The sequence below is a fragment of the Canis lupus genome, chromosome 28, assembly GCF_048164855.1.
Source record: "Canis lupus baileyi chromosome 28, mCanLup2.hap1, whole genome shotgun sequence".
In the NCBI taxonomy this organism is placed as follows: Eukaryota; Metazoa; Chordata; class Mammalia; order Carnivora; family Canidae; genus Canis; species Canis lupus.
Genome location: NC_132865.1, coordinates 36,285,948 through 36,306,987, shown reverse-complemented (window position 1 = coordinate 36,306,987; position 21,040 = coordinate 36,285,948). Strand labels below are relative to the sequence as shown.

At 35.9% G+C, this 21,040-nt stretch overlaps 1 protein-coding gene across 3 annotated transcripts in view; it reads right to left on the bottom strand.

The window, feature by feature from the left end:
• The window catches only part of TCEA1 (transcription elongation factor A1), a 40,312-nt gene that overhangs the window by 9,973 nt on the left and 9,299 nt on the right, over positions 1-21,040 (bottom strand). For 2 of the 3 annotated variants that reach the window (XM_072804622.1, XM_072804624.1), the window contains exons 2-8: positions 19,924-19,986; positions 13,837-13,942; positions 8,038-8,125; positions 4,580-4,725; positions 2,848-2,904; positions 1,713-1,867; positions 271-417 (exon numbers count right to left, since the gene is read on the bottom strand). In XM_072804622.1, coding sequence (XP_072660723.1) covers positions 271-417; positions 1,713-1,867; positions 2,848-2,904; positions 4,580-4,725; positions 8,038-8,125; positions 13,837-13,942; positions 19,924-19,986 — 762 coding nt within the window. The remainder of the gene's footprint in view (positions 1-270; positions 418-1,712; positions 1,868-2,847; positions 2,905-4,579; positions 4,726-8,037; positions 8,126-13,836; positions 13,943-19,923; positions 19,987-21,040) is intronic. The other variant, XM_072804623.1, reaches the window with a different exon arrangement.

The following is a 21,040-nucleotide window of genomic DNA, read 5'->3' as shown; positions in this document are numbered from 1 at the left end:
ATACCCTCAAGCATTCTTTTTTTTTTTTTTTTTTATTTATTTATTTTTTTTTTATTTATTTATGATAGGCACACAGTGAGAGAGAGAGGCAGAGACATAGGCAGAGGGAGAAGCAGGCTCCATGCACTGGGAGCCCGACGTGGGATTCGATCCCGGGTCTCCAGGATCACGCCCTGGGCCAAAGGCAGGCGCTAAACCGCTGCGCCACCCAGGGATCCCACCCTCAAGCATTCTTAACATGAAAATAAGAGTCTATAAATAATCACAAACCTGTGTGTAAGTACAATTCTTCTTTTTACATTTGCCACATGTGAATAAGTCAGTCTGGGTTCCGCCCGTCTTGGCCATCTGATGCTCTCTAATGGCTTCTTTGGTCAAGTTTTTCCGCATCTCTTTGAGTTCATCACTAGCCATTTCCTGAGGGAGATGGCAATACACTCAGTTATAGGCATCTTCTATATACATTCTGAATGCTTTTATGTTCCATTAGCTTAATAAAAATAGAACAAAAACTAACTTTTAAAGTTTTAAAAGTGAAAAATTATTTTTTCCTGAACTCAGTTTGCTTTTTTAAAATTTTGTCAAATACTTGTAAGTGTGTATTGTGAAAATTAGGTTTAATTACTGTTTAAAGGTTTATAAACAATGTAATAATACTGTAGCAATGAGTACCTCTAGTATAGATTGTTGTCTGTACCACTGCCCTTCCCAAAAAGGAACCAGGATCTTTGGAGAAATATGTCGTTCCCTCTGTGAGTTGAGATGTGCACAGGATTTGGGGTATCTAGGTGCTCAGTCGGTTAGGCACCCAACTCTTGGTTTTGGCTCAGGTCATGATCTCAGGGTTGTGAGAAAGAAAACAATTCAGGGGAAAAGAAGAAAAAAGAAAAAAGAGACATGAAAAGTGTCACAAATTCTTTTATTTTAAGATTTGACTTATTTGAGAGAGAGAGAGAGAGAGAGAGCATAAGCAGGGGCAGAGAGAGAAGCAGACTCCCCAGAGAGCAGGGATTGATCCCAGGACCCTGAGATCATGACCTGAACCAAAGGCAGATGCTTAACTGAGCCACCGAGGAGCCCCAATGGTGACAAACTCTTGAAAATATCTGAAGCCTGGGTGGTGGATATATAGGAGTTCATTACCCTAAGGTCTCTAATTTAAAGTTTTAGTGAGGTTTAAAAAAAATGAATGTTAAAAATATAACAATTTTTATTAGCTATATAGAAAGACAAACTCACTCTCTTCTAAAAGAGACCACAAACTATGAACTGCTGTGTCTATAAATAGCAAGTTCTGAGTTTCATTTTCTCCATCATTCCCTAAAATTTAAGGAAGAGTCAATGAGATGTGACCAGTATTACAGGGTTTAACCATGAAAAAAAACTTAAAGGTTGCAAAGTCTGTTTGCAATTATATATTCAAATCTTCAATTACATATGAATCAAAAAAAAAGTAAAAATATTTTTGTTTTTAGACAATTTAAAGCAATCAACCCAAGATCGTGGTATAGGTGTGGAAGAGACAAGAGTACTGATACCAACAGATTCAACCACCTTATTTATCTAATATATTATACATATAAATACATCAGAATAACTAATAATGATTTATTAGAAATGTAGTACTTATATAGTACTTCATAATTTACAAAGATTTTTAATTTGATATTATGTAATAACATCATGAAAATGTTATATTCTCATTTACTCACCTCTGCTGTCATTCTAGCGAATAAGTCAGGAGGAATGTTTCCACACAGCACATTTTTCCTTAAATTTGGATTCTTAGCATCTTTAAGATTTGATATCCTACTTCGTACTCTATTTTTGTATTTCATATCTGTATTCCTTATTTCTTGATATATAGGTACTAGGCCATTAAGGAAAAAAGGTTAAATTATAAAGGCAAGATTTTTTTTTCCTATTTCACCAAAATAAAAATTCCTGAAATCTCTAAGCAGTTCTCTAAAACTGTCTCCAATTTAGATTAAGCTAACAGGGCAGTGTTTCTACCTCATTTCTTGATCTGTAGCTGGCAAGTAACAGTAATCCTATACTCTATGAAAGAGCAATGCTTTCTTAACATTTAATGCCAGCAGCACACAAATTAAAGACATTTCAAAAAGTAACTCAAGTACTCAGTCTGAGAAAACTTGTGAAAAAAGGCCTGCATTTATCTAAACTTTCACTTGCCCAAATACGAATTCTACAAAAGATCTTAAAAGGCTTGATGTCTACACAAATCCTTTGGGGGCCCTGTGGGAAGAAACCATTCATTACAGCCCCAAAGATTCATTTCCTCCTCTAGTTCAGCCAGAAGCTTAAGTTTAGCAGGGTGTTTTTCTCAACAGAACAGGCGAGCCCAAAGTGCAGCACAATTTCTAAAATGGCCATTTCCTCAACTAGGATTGCTTCATGGTCACACAGTCACCTAGATGTGTACAACCCCTCTCCCAAAGCCCTTTCCATGGTACCCAGGACAAACACACTTCCCTCCTAGATCATGAACTCAGGGGCCTTGCATGCTTTGCTGAGATCTCCCAAACACGAAACCCTACTCCACACATACAGTATGTGTGTCCTTATGCCCTTTTGTACAAGTTCACTTGAGATGCCACATTCTCAATTTGCAAGGCAAAAAAATAAAAATACTATCAAACATATATGTTTTACTTTTGAAAAACAAGAATAAAATGACGTGGATGGCCCTATCCTATCCTTTCCCTGCAAAACAATACAATCAAGATAGAAACTGAAAAATGAAACTCTAAATTCTATACAGGAAGAAGAAAAATAGTTAATAAGCAGATTATTTAAAACATTCATGAATTTATACACAAAGGATATCTTCCTCAATCTGAGATCCTAATTCTTCCTCATCAGCTCCAATAGCGACGTAGTCATCTAAACACAGACACAAAGAATTGTCAAGAATGATTACAAGATACTGAAAGAAAATTTCAATACACAGTAAATTAAACTGCATTTCTATTTCTTCAACCTCATTGCCCTAATAATCCTTTTTGTTTCATTTCATTAAAACCTGATCTCTTTCCTACCCATTAGATTCCTTCTCTGGATTCACCTAATGCCCACAGTCCTTCTGCATTAATGACTCATTCTGCAGGAGTGAGAAAGTGAGTGATTAGCAGGCAATTCCTCATTTCACAACTCCATAAATTCTGGTTGCTCCAGCAAAGAGTAGAGAAAGTTATAGAAAGAACTGTCTTGTCTCACATGACTCAGGCTTCAATGCAAAGAAGCCACTGATTTCATCTGCCAATCATATATATGGACACACTCAGAAGACTCCCATGCAACATTCAAACCGAAGGAAATAAAAAGAAACTAGGAAGAAAAAAAGAAAAAATAAATAAAGAGACAGTAAGGGAATAATGGGCAGAGTAAGGAGAAAAATAGGTCATACTAACTATGGTTCAGTATAATAGAAAAGGAAAAGAATGAATTTGTAGAAGATGATGAAAATTTCTATATATGAAACTTTTTTTTACACAAGAATGGGGAACTTCAAATTTTTTTGATTTTTTAAATTTATTTATTTATTTATTTATTTATTTATTTATTTATTTATTTATTTATTTATGATAGTCACAGAGAGAGAGAGGCAGAGACACAGGCAGAGGGAGAAGCAGGCTCCATGCACCAGGAGCACAACGTGGGATTCAATCCCGGGTCTCCAGGATCGCGCCCTGGGCCAAAGGCAGGCGCAAAACCACTGTGCCACCCAGGGATCCCCAAGAATGGGGAACTTCAAATTAAATAAGGCTCCCATTTATAAATCAAGATCTCTTTTCCACTTAAAAAAATTAAAAATGGAATTATGAATATAAAACTTAAATACTGTATGTCATACTAACATTTAACAAGACCCAAATATACTACCATTAATGCTCAATCTGGGGAACAGAGTAATTACAGTTGACCCTTGAAAAACACAGGGATTAGGGACGCCAACTCCCTGCAGTCAAAAATCCGCATATAACCTTTGACTCCCCAGGAACTTAACTAGTAATAGCCTACTGTTGACCAAAGCCTTACCAATAGCATAAACAATTAACACATATTTTATGTTATATGTACTATATACTGTATTCTTACCATAGAGTAAGCTGAGGAAAAGAAAATGCTATTACGAAAATCATGAGAGAAACATATTTACAGTATTGTACTGCTTCTGTTGAAAAATATCTACATTATAAGTGAACCCAAGTACTTCAAACTCCTACTGTTCAAGGGTCAACTATGGTTTACAGATTAAAAGTAGGAGGAAAAAAGATTTGTGAAAAACCTTTAAGTTACTATGAATCAAGGGAAACATCCACATATTATTAGAAGGAATCTCTTTCTTGCAGCTGTATAGTAGTAAGCAATGGCCCCAGCATACCTATTCATCTCTGCCATCAGTAACCCCTATTTGCCACAACATTTTCCTGAACTAAGCAGTGCAAGCAGCCATCCCTGGGATGCTGCTGGTAAACCAGAAACATGGAGGTGGACATGACGGTGGTGGCAGTGAGGAACAAAAGGCTGGGCAATGAAAAGGGTACACTAAACTTACCTCCCGTTCGGAGAGCTGCGGCAAGCATCTCTCTACACTTTAACCGCACAGAATCAGAAGTGCTTGGTGCCCGAGGAAAAGATGAAACATAAGTATCTCGAGCATTTGTCTCATCCTTTCTGCTGCTTACATTGCCACTGGAACTACTGAAATATACATACACACACGAAAAAGAAATCAAGAAAAAGTCTATTAAAATAACATCATTATTATCACACTCTAAAAACAAAAATTGAGGGGCCTAAATATGTGAGATAGTATTCAGTTACTCCTACATGAAAAAAAAAATTGTGTGCATATAGATGTCTAAAAAGTTAAAATTTGGGACGCCTGGTGGCTCAGCAGTTGAGTGTCTGCCTTCAGCTCAGGGCGTGATCCTGGGATCCAGGATCGAATCTCTCTTTGGGCTCCCTGCAGAAAGCCTGCTTCTCCCTCTGCCTGTGTCTCTGCCTCTCTCTCTGTCTCTCTCATGAATAAATAAAAAATCTTTAAAAAAATAAAAATATAAAGTTAAAATTTTAGTCAATCTGAAACACGTTTCATGCCTTTAACCAACTAACCATCTTGATTATCCTTTTAAACATTAAACCATTTTTAATAATAATAAAAAAAACCACTACAGCTCAATACTGAATGACAGCAAGGATCTTGGTTATGAGAGGGGTGAGGGGATGATACCAGAGAATATGACAGTTCTCAACCAAAACTACAGGGGAAAAACAATGTTTGAAAAACTTTGTTCCAATTAGACAACAAATGAGGTTTATATTCAAAACACTTCCTTCAGGAGAGAAAATGTGTAGTGAGAAATGAGTTGTAATATTATGAAAATGTCTCTTTAATTCCTCCCTAGAAATATCAACTCAATCAGGACAATTTAAGTCTTCCACTCAACGTAATCACTTCAATTGCTTCTAACTTAAGAGTCTCACCAAAATATTTTCTGCAGAGTTTCTTTTTTTTTTTTTTTTTCTGCAGAGTTTCAATTACCACTTATCACACAGAAGGTATTTGCCACAAACCTTTCCAAAGACACCATTTGCCAGCCACAGAGTAACTTGCTGCACTGCTGCAAGGAGGTACCTCCTCCTCTCTCTCTCCATAAGCCACTATCAAACTGCACAAACAGATCCCCATGGGCAGAACAGTCCTTCTGTATACATTCTGTTTAATCACCTCCTTCCAGAAGGTGTGTCTTCTTCAAAGACAGTGTGTGTAAGCACGTGTGTTTAGGGATAAATACCAACCACTCTGTTAGACTTCATACATAATTCGATGCTTTTGTCAATAGGCCCTCTCCCTAAACTTCAATTACATACAACAGATAAAAATATACTAAGAACTTATTCTTCCTTCAATATCTATTTAAAATATCTGCCTATACTTTTATATTTTATATTCAAGGCACGAAGTCAGTGACTTTAAATGTAACACAACTGAAAGCATTTGTTAAAAATTTCATAAATTATGGCCTATACTTTTCAAAACTCTTATAGTCATGAAAGACAGTGATAGATTGAAAAATTACTCCAGATTAAAGGAAACCAGAGATGATAGCTAAATGCAGTAAGTGATCCTGGATGATATTATGGAAAAACCTTTTTCCTCTCTAATAAAATACTGTGTTGGGAAAACTGCTAACATATGAATAAGCCCTACAGATTAGAAAAAAAGTATTGTATTAATCCTAACTTCTAGACATTGGTATCTGTATTGTGCTTAGATGTGAGAAAGTGTCTTTGTTTTTAGAACATACACACTGATGTATTTAGGGATATAAAGAACTCTTATTTGGTTTGAAATAAAATTATTCACGCATCTGAGTATGTACACACATGTATACGTATGCATATACACACATAGTGGCAACTGGGAGTTCTCTGTTCTGTTATTACAATTTTTTAAAAGTCTAAAACTAGGGGATCCCTGGGTGGCGCAGCGGTTTGGCGCCTGCCTTTGGCCCAGGGCGTGATCCTGGAGACCCAGGATTGAATCCCACGTCGGGCTCCTGGTGCATGGAGCCTGCTTCTCCCTCTGCCTATGTCTCTGCCTCTCTCTCTCTCTCTCTGTGTGGCTATCATAAATAAATAAAAATTAAAAAAAAAAAAAGTCTAAAACTATCTCAAAAGAGTTAGAAAACAATGAATAAATTTTATTAACAACTGATGTTTATCCTTTCTTTAGAGTACCTCTTTTATCATCGTTTAGTTAATTCGAATGCGTAAGATACCAGTATATGTGATATTAATTATTGTTATGAACCAACAGGGGGTGGTTACATTATCATTTCTGGGAAAATACTAAGAAATGAATGAAGTCACAATAGGTACCTAAAATTTGAGTGCATCAGAATCACTTGAAGAGTTTGTTAAAAACATATTTCTGGGCCCCACCACCAGAATTCCTGTTTCAGTAGTTCTAGGGAGGAGCCCAAGAATTTGCTTTGCTAACAAGCTGCCAGATTCCCCGATCTTCCAGGACCACACTTTGAGAACTATTGTGCTACGTCAAAGTCAAGTGTTAAAATACAAGCTTCTCAAGAACAGAGGAACTATATTCAACCTACTAGGCATATCACCTACTACATCAACATGTTGGTTATTATACAGTTCATTCATTACATGGAAAGAATAAATGCAAAGGCCTCATGAAAGCTGAGGAACAATTTGAACTCTTCATTACTGAGCTTCACATTTTAAATTCTTATGACATAGCTAAATTGAGAAGAGAAAAAGCATAAAAAGAGATATTAGACCTAGAGCCAAAAAAAAAAAATCTAAAAAAGAAATGTGGTAAATAATCACTTGAATCCTTAATCAGTACCCTCATTATCTTTTTTTTTTTTTTTTAGATTTATTTTTTATTGGTGTTCAATTTACTAACATACAGAATAACCCCCAGTGCCGGTCACCCATTCACTCCCACCCCCCGCCCTCCTCCTCTTCTACCACCCCTAGTTCCTTTCCCAGAGTTAGCAGTCTTTACGTTCTGTCTCCCTTTCTGATATTTCCCACACATTTCTTCTCCCTTCCCTTATATTCCCTTTCACTATTATTTATATTCCCCAAATGAATGAGAACATATAATGTTTGTCCTTCTCCGACTGACTTACTTCACTCAGCATAATACCCTCCAGTTCCATCCACGTTGAAGCAAATGGTGAGTACCCTCATTATCAATTCTATTATAGTTGCTATCCCAGGGATTCCATTCAGTTAAGCTTGCTGAACACAGTGTAAATAATTTCTCCTTATTTATGTAGTGTCTTCTAAATCTCTTTCAAATTTCCAGGAAAATCTTATAAAACTTTAGAATATTCTATTTGGCTATATACATTTACTAATTCCGCTTGACTAGAAAATAGAGAGAGGAGTAGAGCTATGAAACCATAAATAAGACCATGGAGGAAGTGACAGCTGTGACTTCCAACAGAAATGAATTTCCATAAAGTGACATACCTTTCTTCTCTTGCTTCAGGGCTATTCTGTGATGTAATTGCAGTATCTTTTTTCTTTTCTTCAGGGTCTTTATCTGTTGATGGTCCATCTGAAAATTATGAAACCCCTCAGTTGTTAGCATTTATTTTTTTAAAAAATTACAAAATGGAACTACTGCATGTTATCAGACTATTTATGCAAAAATCCTAAATTTTCAACACTAAATGAAGTTTATGCAAGCTATTCTATTTGCATTTGTACTTGTGTATTTTTCACAATGCATGCTTAGCATTCCCAAATAAACTCCCTCATGTGGTGGGAAGTACAAATTCATATGCCAATAGGAACCTAAAATGAAGAAAAATATACTTAACAATAAAATCTTTAGAGGAAATAATAAATGAATGAAATGGAGAAAATATATAGAACAAAGGGAAGGAAAGAAAATAGAAATAATTATCAGTACTGTCATTTTAAAATGAAAGTACAAAGCATATAGAGCAACATTATTTTAACAATTTTCCATAAAGTCAAAAAATTTGAGGTAGTATCCAAAATCTATATAAATATTTTAGGGATAGTAAACAAAGAACATTTTCATAGAAATGACTTCAGGAAAAAAAAAAAGGGGGAAGAAGAAATGACTTCAGGATTAGTGAGGCCTACCTAACACCTCCTCTGTCTTAAATAATCTGTAAAGTAATACAGAGTGTACAAGCTTTAAGAGACAAGGAGGTATAAAATAGGTTGGGCCAATGCAACTGTTTAACAATGAAAAGAAACCTACATGTTTATAAATCAACCAGAGCAGCATTCTGAATCTGGGTTCAGAAAACGTTTGGATTTGTTGCATAAATCATCCCATTCATCTATCTATATTTGGATTCCTACATAAGTAATATGAGCCATATAAATACTTTATTTCTCCATATCCCTCTGTATAGGACATAAAAGAACATTTGTATATTCAACTGTTTATCAGGACCGCCTAGGTAACTTTTAAGCATATGCTTATGCTCAAGCTCCTATCCTGATCCATTCAATCCAAATCTCTGGTATGAGGCATGAGCATCAAAATCTTTAAAAGTTCCCCAGATGACTGTAATATGCTAATTTAGATGAGGCGAACTGATAAGAGAATGGTCTAAACCACAATTCTAGAATTCATCTTGAAAACGTTAACAAATTCAAAATACAATTGAAGCCCCCCCATGACACAGTGTTAGTTTTCAAATACTAGTTTTACCAGCCCCCTTTATTCTCTACAGTTCATGTGGAAGGCCCCAAAGCCTAAAGATGGTATAGCACTGGGAGGTAGAAAACAAAGATAAATCATGACATTAAAGAACATAACAAGGACTAGGAAATACTCCAAAACTAAGAGGATAGAAAGTATTTGAAAGGTGATGTAAAAAAATAAAAATAAAAATAAAAATAAAAATAAAAATAAAAATAAAGGTGATGTAACAGTGCAATACTAACAACGATCCAATGCAATCACACCGATACCACAGACTGTTCTAGCAGTGTGAACTAGTGCAATCCTTTGAACAAGCAGAGTAGTAAGAGGCATAGACAGCCTTAAAAGCATTCCTATTATGTGAATATAGCATTGTGGGCAATATAGCAGACCCAGAGAGAAGTGGTCCAGCTCTGGACTATCTGCAGATCACACCCCACCAGCAATCTATGCACAAGATGCTTAATCTCTCAGAGTCTCCATTCTGCATCAGAAAATGGGAAATATAATGACATCTAAGGCACTAGGCTTCTGCATTTATATGTTCAGCATTCAAAATTGTGCAATAGGAGCACCTGGGTGACTCAGTTAAGTGTCTGCCCTTGGCTCAGGTCATTATCACAGGGTCCTGGGATCGAGCTCCACATCTGGCTCTCTGCTCAGCAAGGAGCCTGTTTTCTCCCTCTCCCTCTGCCTGCGACTCCCTCTGTTTGTGCTCACTTGTTCTCGCTCTCTCAAATAAATAAAATCTTTAAAAAAAAATAGTAAATCTTCTAGAAATCAAGCTAATAATCTAAAGAAAGAGCTTTAGGCAATAAGATATTCATCAAGACATTATTCACACTAGCTATAAAGTTAAAAAAAACACACATCTAACAGGCAAGTGATTAAATTACGGCATAATCACCCAGTGGATTATTCTGAAGCCAATAAAAATGAGTTAATGATGATATAAAAATACAAAATCTTTTTCATTAAAAAAGTAATATATAAGTAAGTATACATACAGCATAAAAAGAATTAGAGTTGAAGCAAAATTCATACACCAGGAGAAAAAAAGACAAGAAATGCAACAAGATATTAACTGATGGTTGTACTTAAAGACAGACTTAAAAATTATGTCTTTTCCTCCTCCAATTCTCCAAATTTTATTTAATGAACATGGAAATCTTTTAACATAAAGTTTTTAAAGGAGAACTTGTAATGAGATCAGATACCTCCAGTAAGTGTAAAAGAGTAAAACTTCTTTAAATTTAAGATTAAATGAACATAACTACAATGTCCTACAAAATGTAAGCCATCTTTCCAGAAATAAAAACACATGCATATAGTTCTCAGTCAACTTTTTATGGCAAATTCAAATTACTTTAGAATATGGAATTAGATTTAAAATTTAAATGAATTATAAAGCATAAAGTTTCAGTTTGTCTTTAAACATTAGATTTTTTTTTAAGTTCTTTATTTTTAAATAATCTGAATCTGGCACAATGTTTTAGAATGGTACAAAAAATTTTATTCAGGGGTGCCTGGGTGGCACAGTTAACTGTCTGACTCTTGATTTTGGCTCAGGTAGTGATCTCAGGGTCCTGGTATTGAGCCTGAGTCAGGCTCTGCGCTCAGCGAGGGGGTAGTCGGCTTGAGTCTCTCCTTGAGTCTCTCCCACCCCACTGTGCATGTGCGTGCCCATGTACACATGCTCTCTCCTTCTCTGTCAAATAAATAATAAATAAATCTTAAAAAAAAAAAAAAAAAACACTTCACTCAGATTCTCCAAATGTTAATGTTTGGTACACTTTCTCATTCATTCATTGCTCCCTCACATATGTATATGTGTGTTGTACGTACACAAACATGTACCCTACTGTGTGCACACATATTTCTTTTGAACCATTTGAAAATAAGTAGCAGATATCATGCTCCTTAATCCTAAAATACCTCAGTATGTATTCCCCAAGAAAAAAGAAACTCATTAATATAACCACAATGAGTAAATTTAACAATGATATAATACTGTTTACTTACCTACAGATCTTACAAAAATTCTGTCAATTATCTTAGAAATGATCTTTATATTTTTTTAATTTTTTTTAAATTTTTTATTTATGATAGTCACACAGAGAGAGAGGGAGAGGCAGAGACATAGGCAGAGGGAGAAGCAGGCTCCATGCACCAGGAGCCCGACGTGGGATTTGATCCCGGGTCTCCAGGATCACGCCCTGGGCCAAAGGCAGGCGCCAAACCGCTGCGCCACCCAGGGATCCCAGAAATGATCTTTATACCAATTTTTTTTCCTGGTCCAGAATCCAATTCAGGAACATACATTATATTTAATTTTCTTAAAAGCAAACTTTTTAAATTTTAGAGGCTTTACAATTTGTAGTTCCTAGTTTCCAAGCTCTTGGAAGTAATAGGTTTTTTGTTATTAACTACTCCTATCTTTGAAATTTTAAAAGGTTTAACTTTTTCTATTTTCCTCTTCCACATAAGGCTAATCACTGCTTAGAAAAATGATTGATTCCAGGCTGGGGCAGGGAAGATAGATGAACTCAACACATTTTTTTGGTTCCAGAATATAAAAAAAAAAGAGACAAAACTAAAAGAGGTGTGTCAAATGGACACAGGAGCTGGTTAATCGGTGCCCAATGGTCAAATCTAGGATAGTATAAATATCAAAATAATTATTAACAGTAATGGATTATAATCCATGTTATAAAATAGAATCCACTAGTAGAAAAATAACTAGGAAATAAAAGGAAAGTTTTTTTTGTTTTGTTTTTTTTTTTTTTGTTTTTTTTTTTTTAGATTTTCTTCATTTATTTGACAGAGAGAGAGTACGCAAGCAGGGGGAACAGGACAGGGAGAAAAGCAGGCTCCTCAATGAGCAGGGAGCCCAATCCAGGGCTTGATCCCAGGACCCAGGATTCATGACCTGAGCTAACGGCAGATGCTTAACCAACTGAGCTACGCAGGAGCCTAGGAGGGTTCTTTCTTGTAGCAGAATGCTGATTTATAAATACTGAAGAAGTGGAAGTTAGAAAACAACAATTTTGCAACTATCACTATATAAAGGGCAATTTGAGCAAGAATCAGTGGATACTAAATGGGAGTTTGGGGAAGGTCTAATTAGAAGCAAGACAGGGGCACCTGGTGGCTCAGTGGTTGAATACCTGCCTTCAGCTCAGGTCATGATCCTGGGGTCCTGGGATCAAGTCCCACATCAGGGTCCCTGCAGGGAGCCTGTCTCCCTCTGCCTATATCTGCCTCGCTCTGCGTCTCTCATGAATAAATAAATAGAATCTTTTTTATTTTTATTTTTATTTATTTATTTTTTTTAGAATCTTTAAAAAAAAAAAAAAAAAGGGCAGCCTGGGTGGCTCAGTAGTTTAGCGCCACCTTCAGCCCAGGGCCTGCCTGTTCCTGGGGACCTGGGATCGAGTCCCACTCAGGCTCCTGCATGGAGCCTGCTTCTCCCTCTGCCTGTGTCTCTGCCTCTCTCTCTTTCTCTCTGTGTCTCTCATTAATAAATAAATAAAATAAAATCTTAAAAAAAAAAAAAGAAGATAGCTTCAGGGTCTTAAAGTTTCTCTCACAGAATGCCTATTAGATACAAAAGGAAAAATGATCCTGGGATCGAGTCCTGCATCAGGCTCACATACATTGTACACCTCGACTGGGTTATCAATATTAACATCATCATCAAAGCCTCTGGATGTGATAACCTCAGAAGGACACAACATACTTACGTAGTATTCCAACTATGAATGCAAAACCTGATCTAATCATGAGAAAATAACAGATAAAGCCCAAATCAGGAACATGCTATTAAAAACAAAGATGAGTACTTGTATTCTTCAAACTGTCAATGTCATAAATAATAATAAATAATGTCATAAATAATGTAAGATGGCTTAAGAACTATTCCAGATCAGAAGACTATATACATGATCCTAGACTAGATCTTGTTCTGGAAGAGAAAACAAAGTTATAAAGGACATCACTAGGACACCTGACAAAATAGGAACTGTAGATTACAGATATAGTACTATACCAATGTTAAATTTCCTATATTATGATTACATAAGAAAATAAACTTGTTCCAAGGAAACACACATTTTAAGTATTGAAGGGTAATGTATGATAGATGCACTATTCTCAGCAAAAATAATTTGTGTTTTTATGAGTATATACATACAAAGAGAAGACAGAAATTTGACAAAATATGGCAAATATTAAAAATTAATGATCTAGAAAAAGATACAGATTAGTTATTTTTATTATTCTTTAAACTTTCTGTAAGTCAGAAAATTATTTCAAAAACCTTTTTAAAAAATATTGACAACTTTCCCACGGGGGAAAGTTTTCTTCTTAAAGAGGCAGTCTAGTTCTAAGTATCGAAAAACAAACAAACAAAAAAAAAAAGATGACTTTGACAAAAAGCAAAACCCTCAAGGAGGTCAAACTCCCTCTTAATATAAGGCGTTGATTTCAATATATTCGAATTTATAAACAGAAAAAAATGCAAACACCAAACATCTGAATAAACCAGATCATAGATATATATAATGAAAGATCAATTTTACCTAACAATTTTTTCCAGGATTTGATGAGAGACTTTGCTAAAGATGTAACTTCTTCATCTGTACTCTGCTTGCGAATAGCATTTACTGACATTCCAATTCTTGTGGACTGCAAGGCAATGACAAAAAAATTTGTACAAGCTGTTTTATTTCAGACATTGTAGTGTTTCACTGTCTTCTCTCCCATTTTCTTATTCCCACTGCAGAATAGAAAAAAAAAAAAAACCCTATTATCTGAATTCTTATGATAGTATACTACAGAATTAGGATACATGCATCTTCAGATCAAATACTAGACTCATCGAGGTTATTAGCACAGAAATCTGCAAGCATGGAAGTTGCTACTGTAACAAGGCTGGTTAACTAATGAAATGAAATCAGTCTTTCCATACCTCTCAAAGAATAAAATATAAAATGTCTGATTTATATATAAGGCACACTGAAGCATTCGTGACTAATATCTTCACCTCTTTGCTTCTATATATTCTTCTACAAAGATTACTTCATAGATCACCTGCTGTGACTTTAATGAGGATACCCAAATATTACCATCTTCAGAGGTTTAAAAGTGTTTTTTTGCCCCAAACCAGCATATAATCACAGATATTAAAGTATACCTCAGAGAATATAGTTATGTATCATGTGGTAATAATATGTGCCCAGGATTATGCCAGGAGCATCCATATTCATTAACCTTCCTAACAACTCTTTTATGTTGAGATCATTATCCCTACTTGTCCAGCAATATACCATTAGTAACTGGCAAAGCTGGGATTTTAATGCAGGTCTGCCCACCTCCAAAGTACATGCTCTTTCCAACACATCAACGGTTTTCAAATTGTGTTCAAAGAACACAAAAGCTATGACAGGCCAGTTGAGGATGATAAAAAGAAAAAAAAAAAAAGATAAATTATTTAGTAAGTTCAAGTTGTTAGTAGGCAATCTTTCAAAACATGGTCAATGGAAGAAAAAACAACAAAAGGAGTTGTTAGTGGCAAAAAAAAGGCGGGGGGGAACCCCTGCTGTAAACTTTAAGGCAGAGTAATAGATGGGTACTTACGGTTTCCTGCTAAATTATTCAATCTTCTCAATAAAGAGATTCAGGACAGAAATTTTGTTCAAGAATTCAGAATATGTGTTTGGCTGAACTGGCCTATGTTATACCTATGGAAGGCTGTGCAAGGCAGATAAGGTTCCACAGCAGAAAGATAAAGGGGACTCCACAATTCTAAAATCCAAAAATGGTTTGGGATTAATGTTTTGGGAGGGTTTTCCCTCAAAAAAGTTTATTGCTTTAATAAAATGCTCTCAGTACTCTTTACAGAGAAGAAAATACTTTGAGAACTTTTAAAACTTTTTAGAATTTTTCTAAAACACTTACACATAGACAATTTTCCAGAAGCCAGAGCCTGGGCTGATGGCATAGCCTACAACTGAGTGGACCCAGGGCTGTCCTACTAGATGTAGCTAACTGCTCAGAAGCCGGCTTGCACTTGCAGTCACTGTACCAAGAGTCAGGTCTGATCTCCTGATCTCAATGCCTTCAGCACTCCTTCTCCAGCACCATTCACAGCTCTTCCTCACAACTACTCCACAACCTACCCCACCAACCTAGAAGAAAACATAGTTTTGGGGATGCCTAGGTGGCTCAGCAGTTGAGCGTCTGCCTTTGGCTCAGGGTGTGATCCTGTGGTCCTGGGATCAAGTCTCGCATCACGCTCCCTGCACGGAGCCTGCTTCTCCCTCGGCCTCTGTCTCTGCCTCTGTGTCTCTCATGAATAAATAAATAAAATCTTGAAAGAAGAAAGAAAAAAAGAAAGAAAAGAAGGAAGGAAGGAAGGAAGGAAGGAAGGAAGGAAGGAAGGAAGGAAGGAAGGAAGGAAGGAAGGAAAAGAAAGAAAAGAAAAGAAAAGAAAAGAAAAGAAAAGAAAAGAAAAGAAAGAAGGAAGGAAGGAAGGAAGGAAGGAAGGAAGGAAGGAAGGAAGGAAGGAAGGAAGGAAGGAAGGAAGAAAGAAAGAAAGAAAGAAAGAGAAAGAAAGAAAGAAAGAAAGAAAGAAAGAAAGAAAGAAAGAAAGAAAGAAAGAAAGAAAGAAAGAAAGAAAGAAAGAAAGAAAAAAAACACACCTAGTTTTGGAGCGAGTGGAAGAAATTATTTGTATTACTAATATAGTTCTGAAGCTTGCCGTTGACACAGATTGGCAAAGAAAATGGAATTTTAGGAAATAGAGGTAAGCAAAGATAAAAGGAGAGCATGAACAAATCATGTGCTGTGAGTGATTGCTTTTTAATTATCATGGGATGTTTTCATCATAACTTCCTGCTTAAAACCCATGAAAAACCCATATGGAGATTAGGCATATGTAACAAACATGCTTATCTAAGAGATTGTCCAGTCAAGAAAAATAAAAAACGAGGCTGCTGAGATAGAGTGACAAACAAAGACGTAGGTAGGTTATTCTCCCCCTTTTTAAAGAGGTTATTTGGGAAACAGTAGAAGAAACTAGACAATCGCTTCTCGGCCTTTTGGCTAAGACCGAGTGTAGAAGAAACTAGACAAAGGAAATGATTATGAAGCTATTTTACTTGGATAACTAAGTCTAAGTGTACCTGTAAGAATGCTCTAGACTCTGGATTTTTCCTAAAACCAGTACACTATAATTTATAGGATATAACAGGTGCGTTATGAAAAAAAGTATTGTGTGCTCAAATAACATGAAGAATTGTAGAGTTAAACAGATTTCCTTTTTTTTTTTTTTTTTTAAAGATTTCTTTTTTTCATTTATTCATGAGAGACATAGATAGGTAGAGACATAAGCAGAGAGAGAAGCAGGCTCCCTGCAGGGAGTCTAATGCAGAACTTGATCCCAGGACCCCGGGATCACACCCTGAGCCCAAGGCAGACGCTCAACCACTGAACCACCCAGGCGTCCCTAATCAGGCTTCTTGATTGCAGAACTGATGAAGGATTTTTTTTATATCAACTATACAGTGGGAAATTCTGAACAGAGATGTATGTATGCCTTTGTCCATGTCTGGCCATCTGGTTTCTACAGAACACCAGCTATGCAATAAGAAAACACTACCTTGGAAAGATGGGGAGGGCATTAAGCAGACTTAGGGAATCACATTGATGGTATATCAGAAAGGAATAAGTAGTGAGATTAAGAGATGCTGTTAGCATCACAGGTATTAAGCAGATTCATATGTTCTAGAAGAAAAATCACTTTATGATCTCTCATGAGTTTTTGCCAAGATGATTCAAGATAGGCACCTGGGTGGCTCAGTGGTTGAGCATCTTCCTTTGGCTCAGGTTGTGATCTAAGAGTCCTGGGATCGAGTCCCACATCAGGCTCCCTGCAGGGAACCTGCTTCTGCCTGTTCTCTGCCTTTCTCTATGTCTCAAATGAATAAATAAATAAAATCTTAAAAAAAAAAAAAAAAGATAGGCACTAAATATTAAAGTAAAAAACATAGAGCTACTATAAAACACTGTTGAGGGATCCCTGGGTGGCGCAGCGGTTAAGCGCCTGCCTTTGGCCCAGGGCGCGATCCTGGAGACCCAGGATCGAATCCCACATCGGGCTCCCGGTGCATGGAGCCTGCTTCTCCCTCTGCCTATGTCTCTGCCTCTCTCTCTCTCTCTCTCTCACTGTGTGACTATCATAAATAAATAAATAAATAAATAAATAAATAAATAAATAAATAAATAAAAAAAACACTGTTGAAAGAAATTAAAGACCTTAAGAAATGGAAAGGCATCCCATATTCATGGATCCTAAGACTTAAATGTTAAGACTGCAATACTTAAAAAAAACTGAACTACAGATTAAATGCAATTCCTACTAAAATCCCAGCTGCCTTTTGTACAGAAATTAAGTTTGTCCTAAAGTTCACATGGAAATACAAGGGACCCAAAATAGCCAAAATTATCTTGAAAAAAAATAAAGCTGAAGAACTCTCAATTTCCAAATTCAAAACTTACTACAAAGCTAATCAAGACACTGTAGTCCTATAAAAGGAGAGATACATAGATCATGGAATAGACTTAAGAATCCAGAAATAGGGATGCCTGGGTGGCTCAGCAGTTGAGCTTCTGCCTTCGGCTCGCTCAAGGTGTGATCCCGGGGTCCTGGGATTGAGTCCCACATCGGGCTCCTTGCATGAGCCTGCTTCTCCCTCTGCCTATGTCTCTGCCCCTCTCTCTCTCTCTCTCTCTCTCTCTCTCTCTGCCTCTCATAAATAAATAAATAAAATCTTAAAAAAAAAAAAAAAGAATCCAGAAATAAAGTCCTATATCTTTTGTGATTTTCAATAAGGATGTCAAGGTAATTCTTTACAGAGAAAATTAAAAAGGTAAACAAGTAGATGTCCATATGTAAGAGAATTAAATTGGACCTCTTCTTATACCACACATGATAATTAACTCAAAATGAATCACAGAACTAAATGAAAGAACTAAAAAAAACAAGAGGAGTGAATTTCCATAACCTTGAAGTAGGCCACTGTTTCTTAGATTTAACATCTAAATCACAAGCACCCAAAGAAAATAGACAAATCAGATTACAACAAAATTTTAAACTTTTGTGCTTCAAAGAACACCACTAAGAAAGTAAAGATAACTCACAGAATGGGAGATAATATTAGCAAATCCTGTATCTGATTAAGGGACTTGTATCTAGAATATATAAAGAACTATTACAACTTAATAATAAAAAAATAAACTATCCCACTTAAAAACAGGCAAAGGATCTGAAAAGACATTTCTCCAAAGAAAGCATATGAATGGTTAAGAAGCACATGAAAAGATGTTCAATATAATTAATCATTAGGGAAATGGAAATCAATACCACAATGAGGTATCACTTCACACCCACCAAGATGGCTATAATCAAAGATAATAACAAGTGTTGGCAAGAATGTGGATAAACTGGAAACTTCATTTACTTGCTGTTGGGAATGTAAAATGGTACAGTCACTGGGGAAAACAGGCTGGCAGGTCCTCAAAATATTCAACATAAAGTTACCTTATGACTCATCATTTCCACTCTTTCAGATCTCTACCCAAGAGAAATAAAAACACACAAACTTGTATGTAAATGTGCAAAGCAAGAATCGTAACAACCGAAAAAGTAGAAACCCAAATGTTCATCAACTGACAAATGAATAAACCAAATGTGGTATATCCATTCAATGGAACATTATTTAGCCATAAAAAGGAACAAAACACTGATACATGCTGCAACATGAATGAACCCTGAAAAGATTATGCTAAGTAAAAGAAGCCAGAGAGGTGCCTGGTTAACTCAGTTTGTAGACCATAGGACTCCTGATCTTGGAGTCATGAGTTTGAGCCCCACACTGAGGGGTAGATTATACTCAAAATGGAAAAAATAAATTTTTTTTTCTTTAAAAAAACAAAAAAAAAGGGATGCCTGGATGGCTCAGTGGTTAAGCATCTGCCTTTGGCTCAGGGTGTGATCCTGGGGTCCTGGGATCGAGTCCCGCATCGGGCTCCCTCACAGGGAGCCTGCTTCTCCCTCTGCCTCTGTCTGGGTCTCTCATGAATAAATAAATAAAATCTTAAAAAAAAAAAAAAAAAAAAGCCAGACACAAAAGGTCATATATTGTATGATTTCATTTATATGAATTCTCTAGAATAGGTAAATCTAAGGAGACAAAAGGTAAATCGATTAGTGGTTGTCCATGGCAGAAGGGGGGTTGTAACTGGGGGGAAATAAGGAATAACTGCTAAAAGGTACCCCAGAGGCTAGCTTCATGCTGGCAGCAGCTGTCAATGACAGACCAAGAAAGTGAGATCTAGGGAGATCAAATCAGGGCCAAGAATCCACCTTCCTTTCCTTTCATTGTGAGACTTCAAACTTGGAGATTCAGGTTTTATTCTTCTTGAGTAAGGCAACATTTTTCTATAATTAACTTAGTAGATTACTGATTTATGTTACCATCTTAAAAAAAACAAGTTAATAATGGTTTACACCATAACAAGACACTATAAAAAACTTAATGGTATTAAAAATCTTTGCTATTTTATGACAATTACCTATTCAAATCATGACACATATTAGCACATACCTGTAATAATTCCAGGGTCATGGGAATATTCTTAAGCTCCTTCAGTAAATCCAATGCTCCAGCCTATAAAATAAAATAAGAGCATTTTATATAACTTCCTAGATGATAAAGCAGGACTAACTACAGACTTAAATTTATGTTTTCCTATTCACAACTCACTATGGCTCACTTATTCATGTGAGAATAGTATATATACAAAAGAGGGGAAAGGAAAGAGAGGTAGTGTTTTCCAAATAATGGTTGCAACTCATTAAAGAAATATAAAATCCATTTACTGGATTATGACCAGCATTTATTAAGTATTGCTTTGTTAAAGTTTATTTTAAGTAGTATTTGCTTATGTGTCTCAATTAGAAATGTGTTTCTTACTGTGATGGCATAGCACACATCAAATTTCCATGAAGAACACCTATATGATTAAGGAGCCAGCCAATCCTGAGAAAGTGGGAATGGGGGTCAGAAGATGCTACAGCACCTCTAGCATTCACTCACACACAGGGAAAGTGGGAAAGGGCCTATTTTTACTAGAATTCTTTTGAGGTCTCTCTGTATCTTACTGGTCTATCACAAAAACTCTGCTGTCTACCTGATTCCTGCAAAGTAGGAAAAAGCAAATCCTGAAAGAAAACTGAGAATTAAGATGTCAGGCTCATAGGCCTGTCCACTGCCATCTAGAAAGACTACCATATTGATGATGAAGATGGAACAAAATAAGGCTCCTAGAAGAGTTACATAAAGCACCTAGAGTTAAAAAAGGAATGAAATACGCTGAGAAGCAACAGCACTACCTATACCTTAGGGCCAAATATTCTGCTTTGATATTAATTTAATGTATTGTATTTAATATAATACATTCACTTAATCATATTTTATTTAGTCTATAATACTATACTACATTTAGACATATCATTATTCTATATGCCACTAATGAAGAAAAAAATGTTAAACTACAGCATAGTATTATCACTTTTACCTTTGTAATTCTTTTAGACTTGAAATTTTTATCATGTATCATCTTTTACACATATAAGCAAAATAATTTGGCTAAGGTGTTTCTAAAACTACATCACATTCAATGCTTATGAGTCCCTTACTGACTCGGATTCAATAATATTTT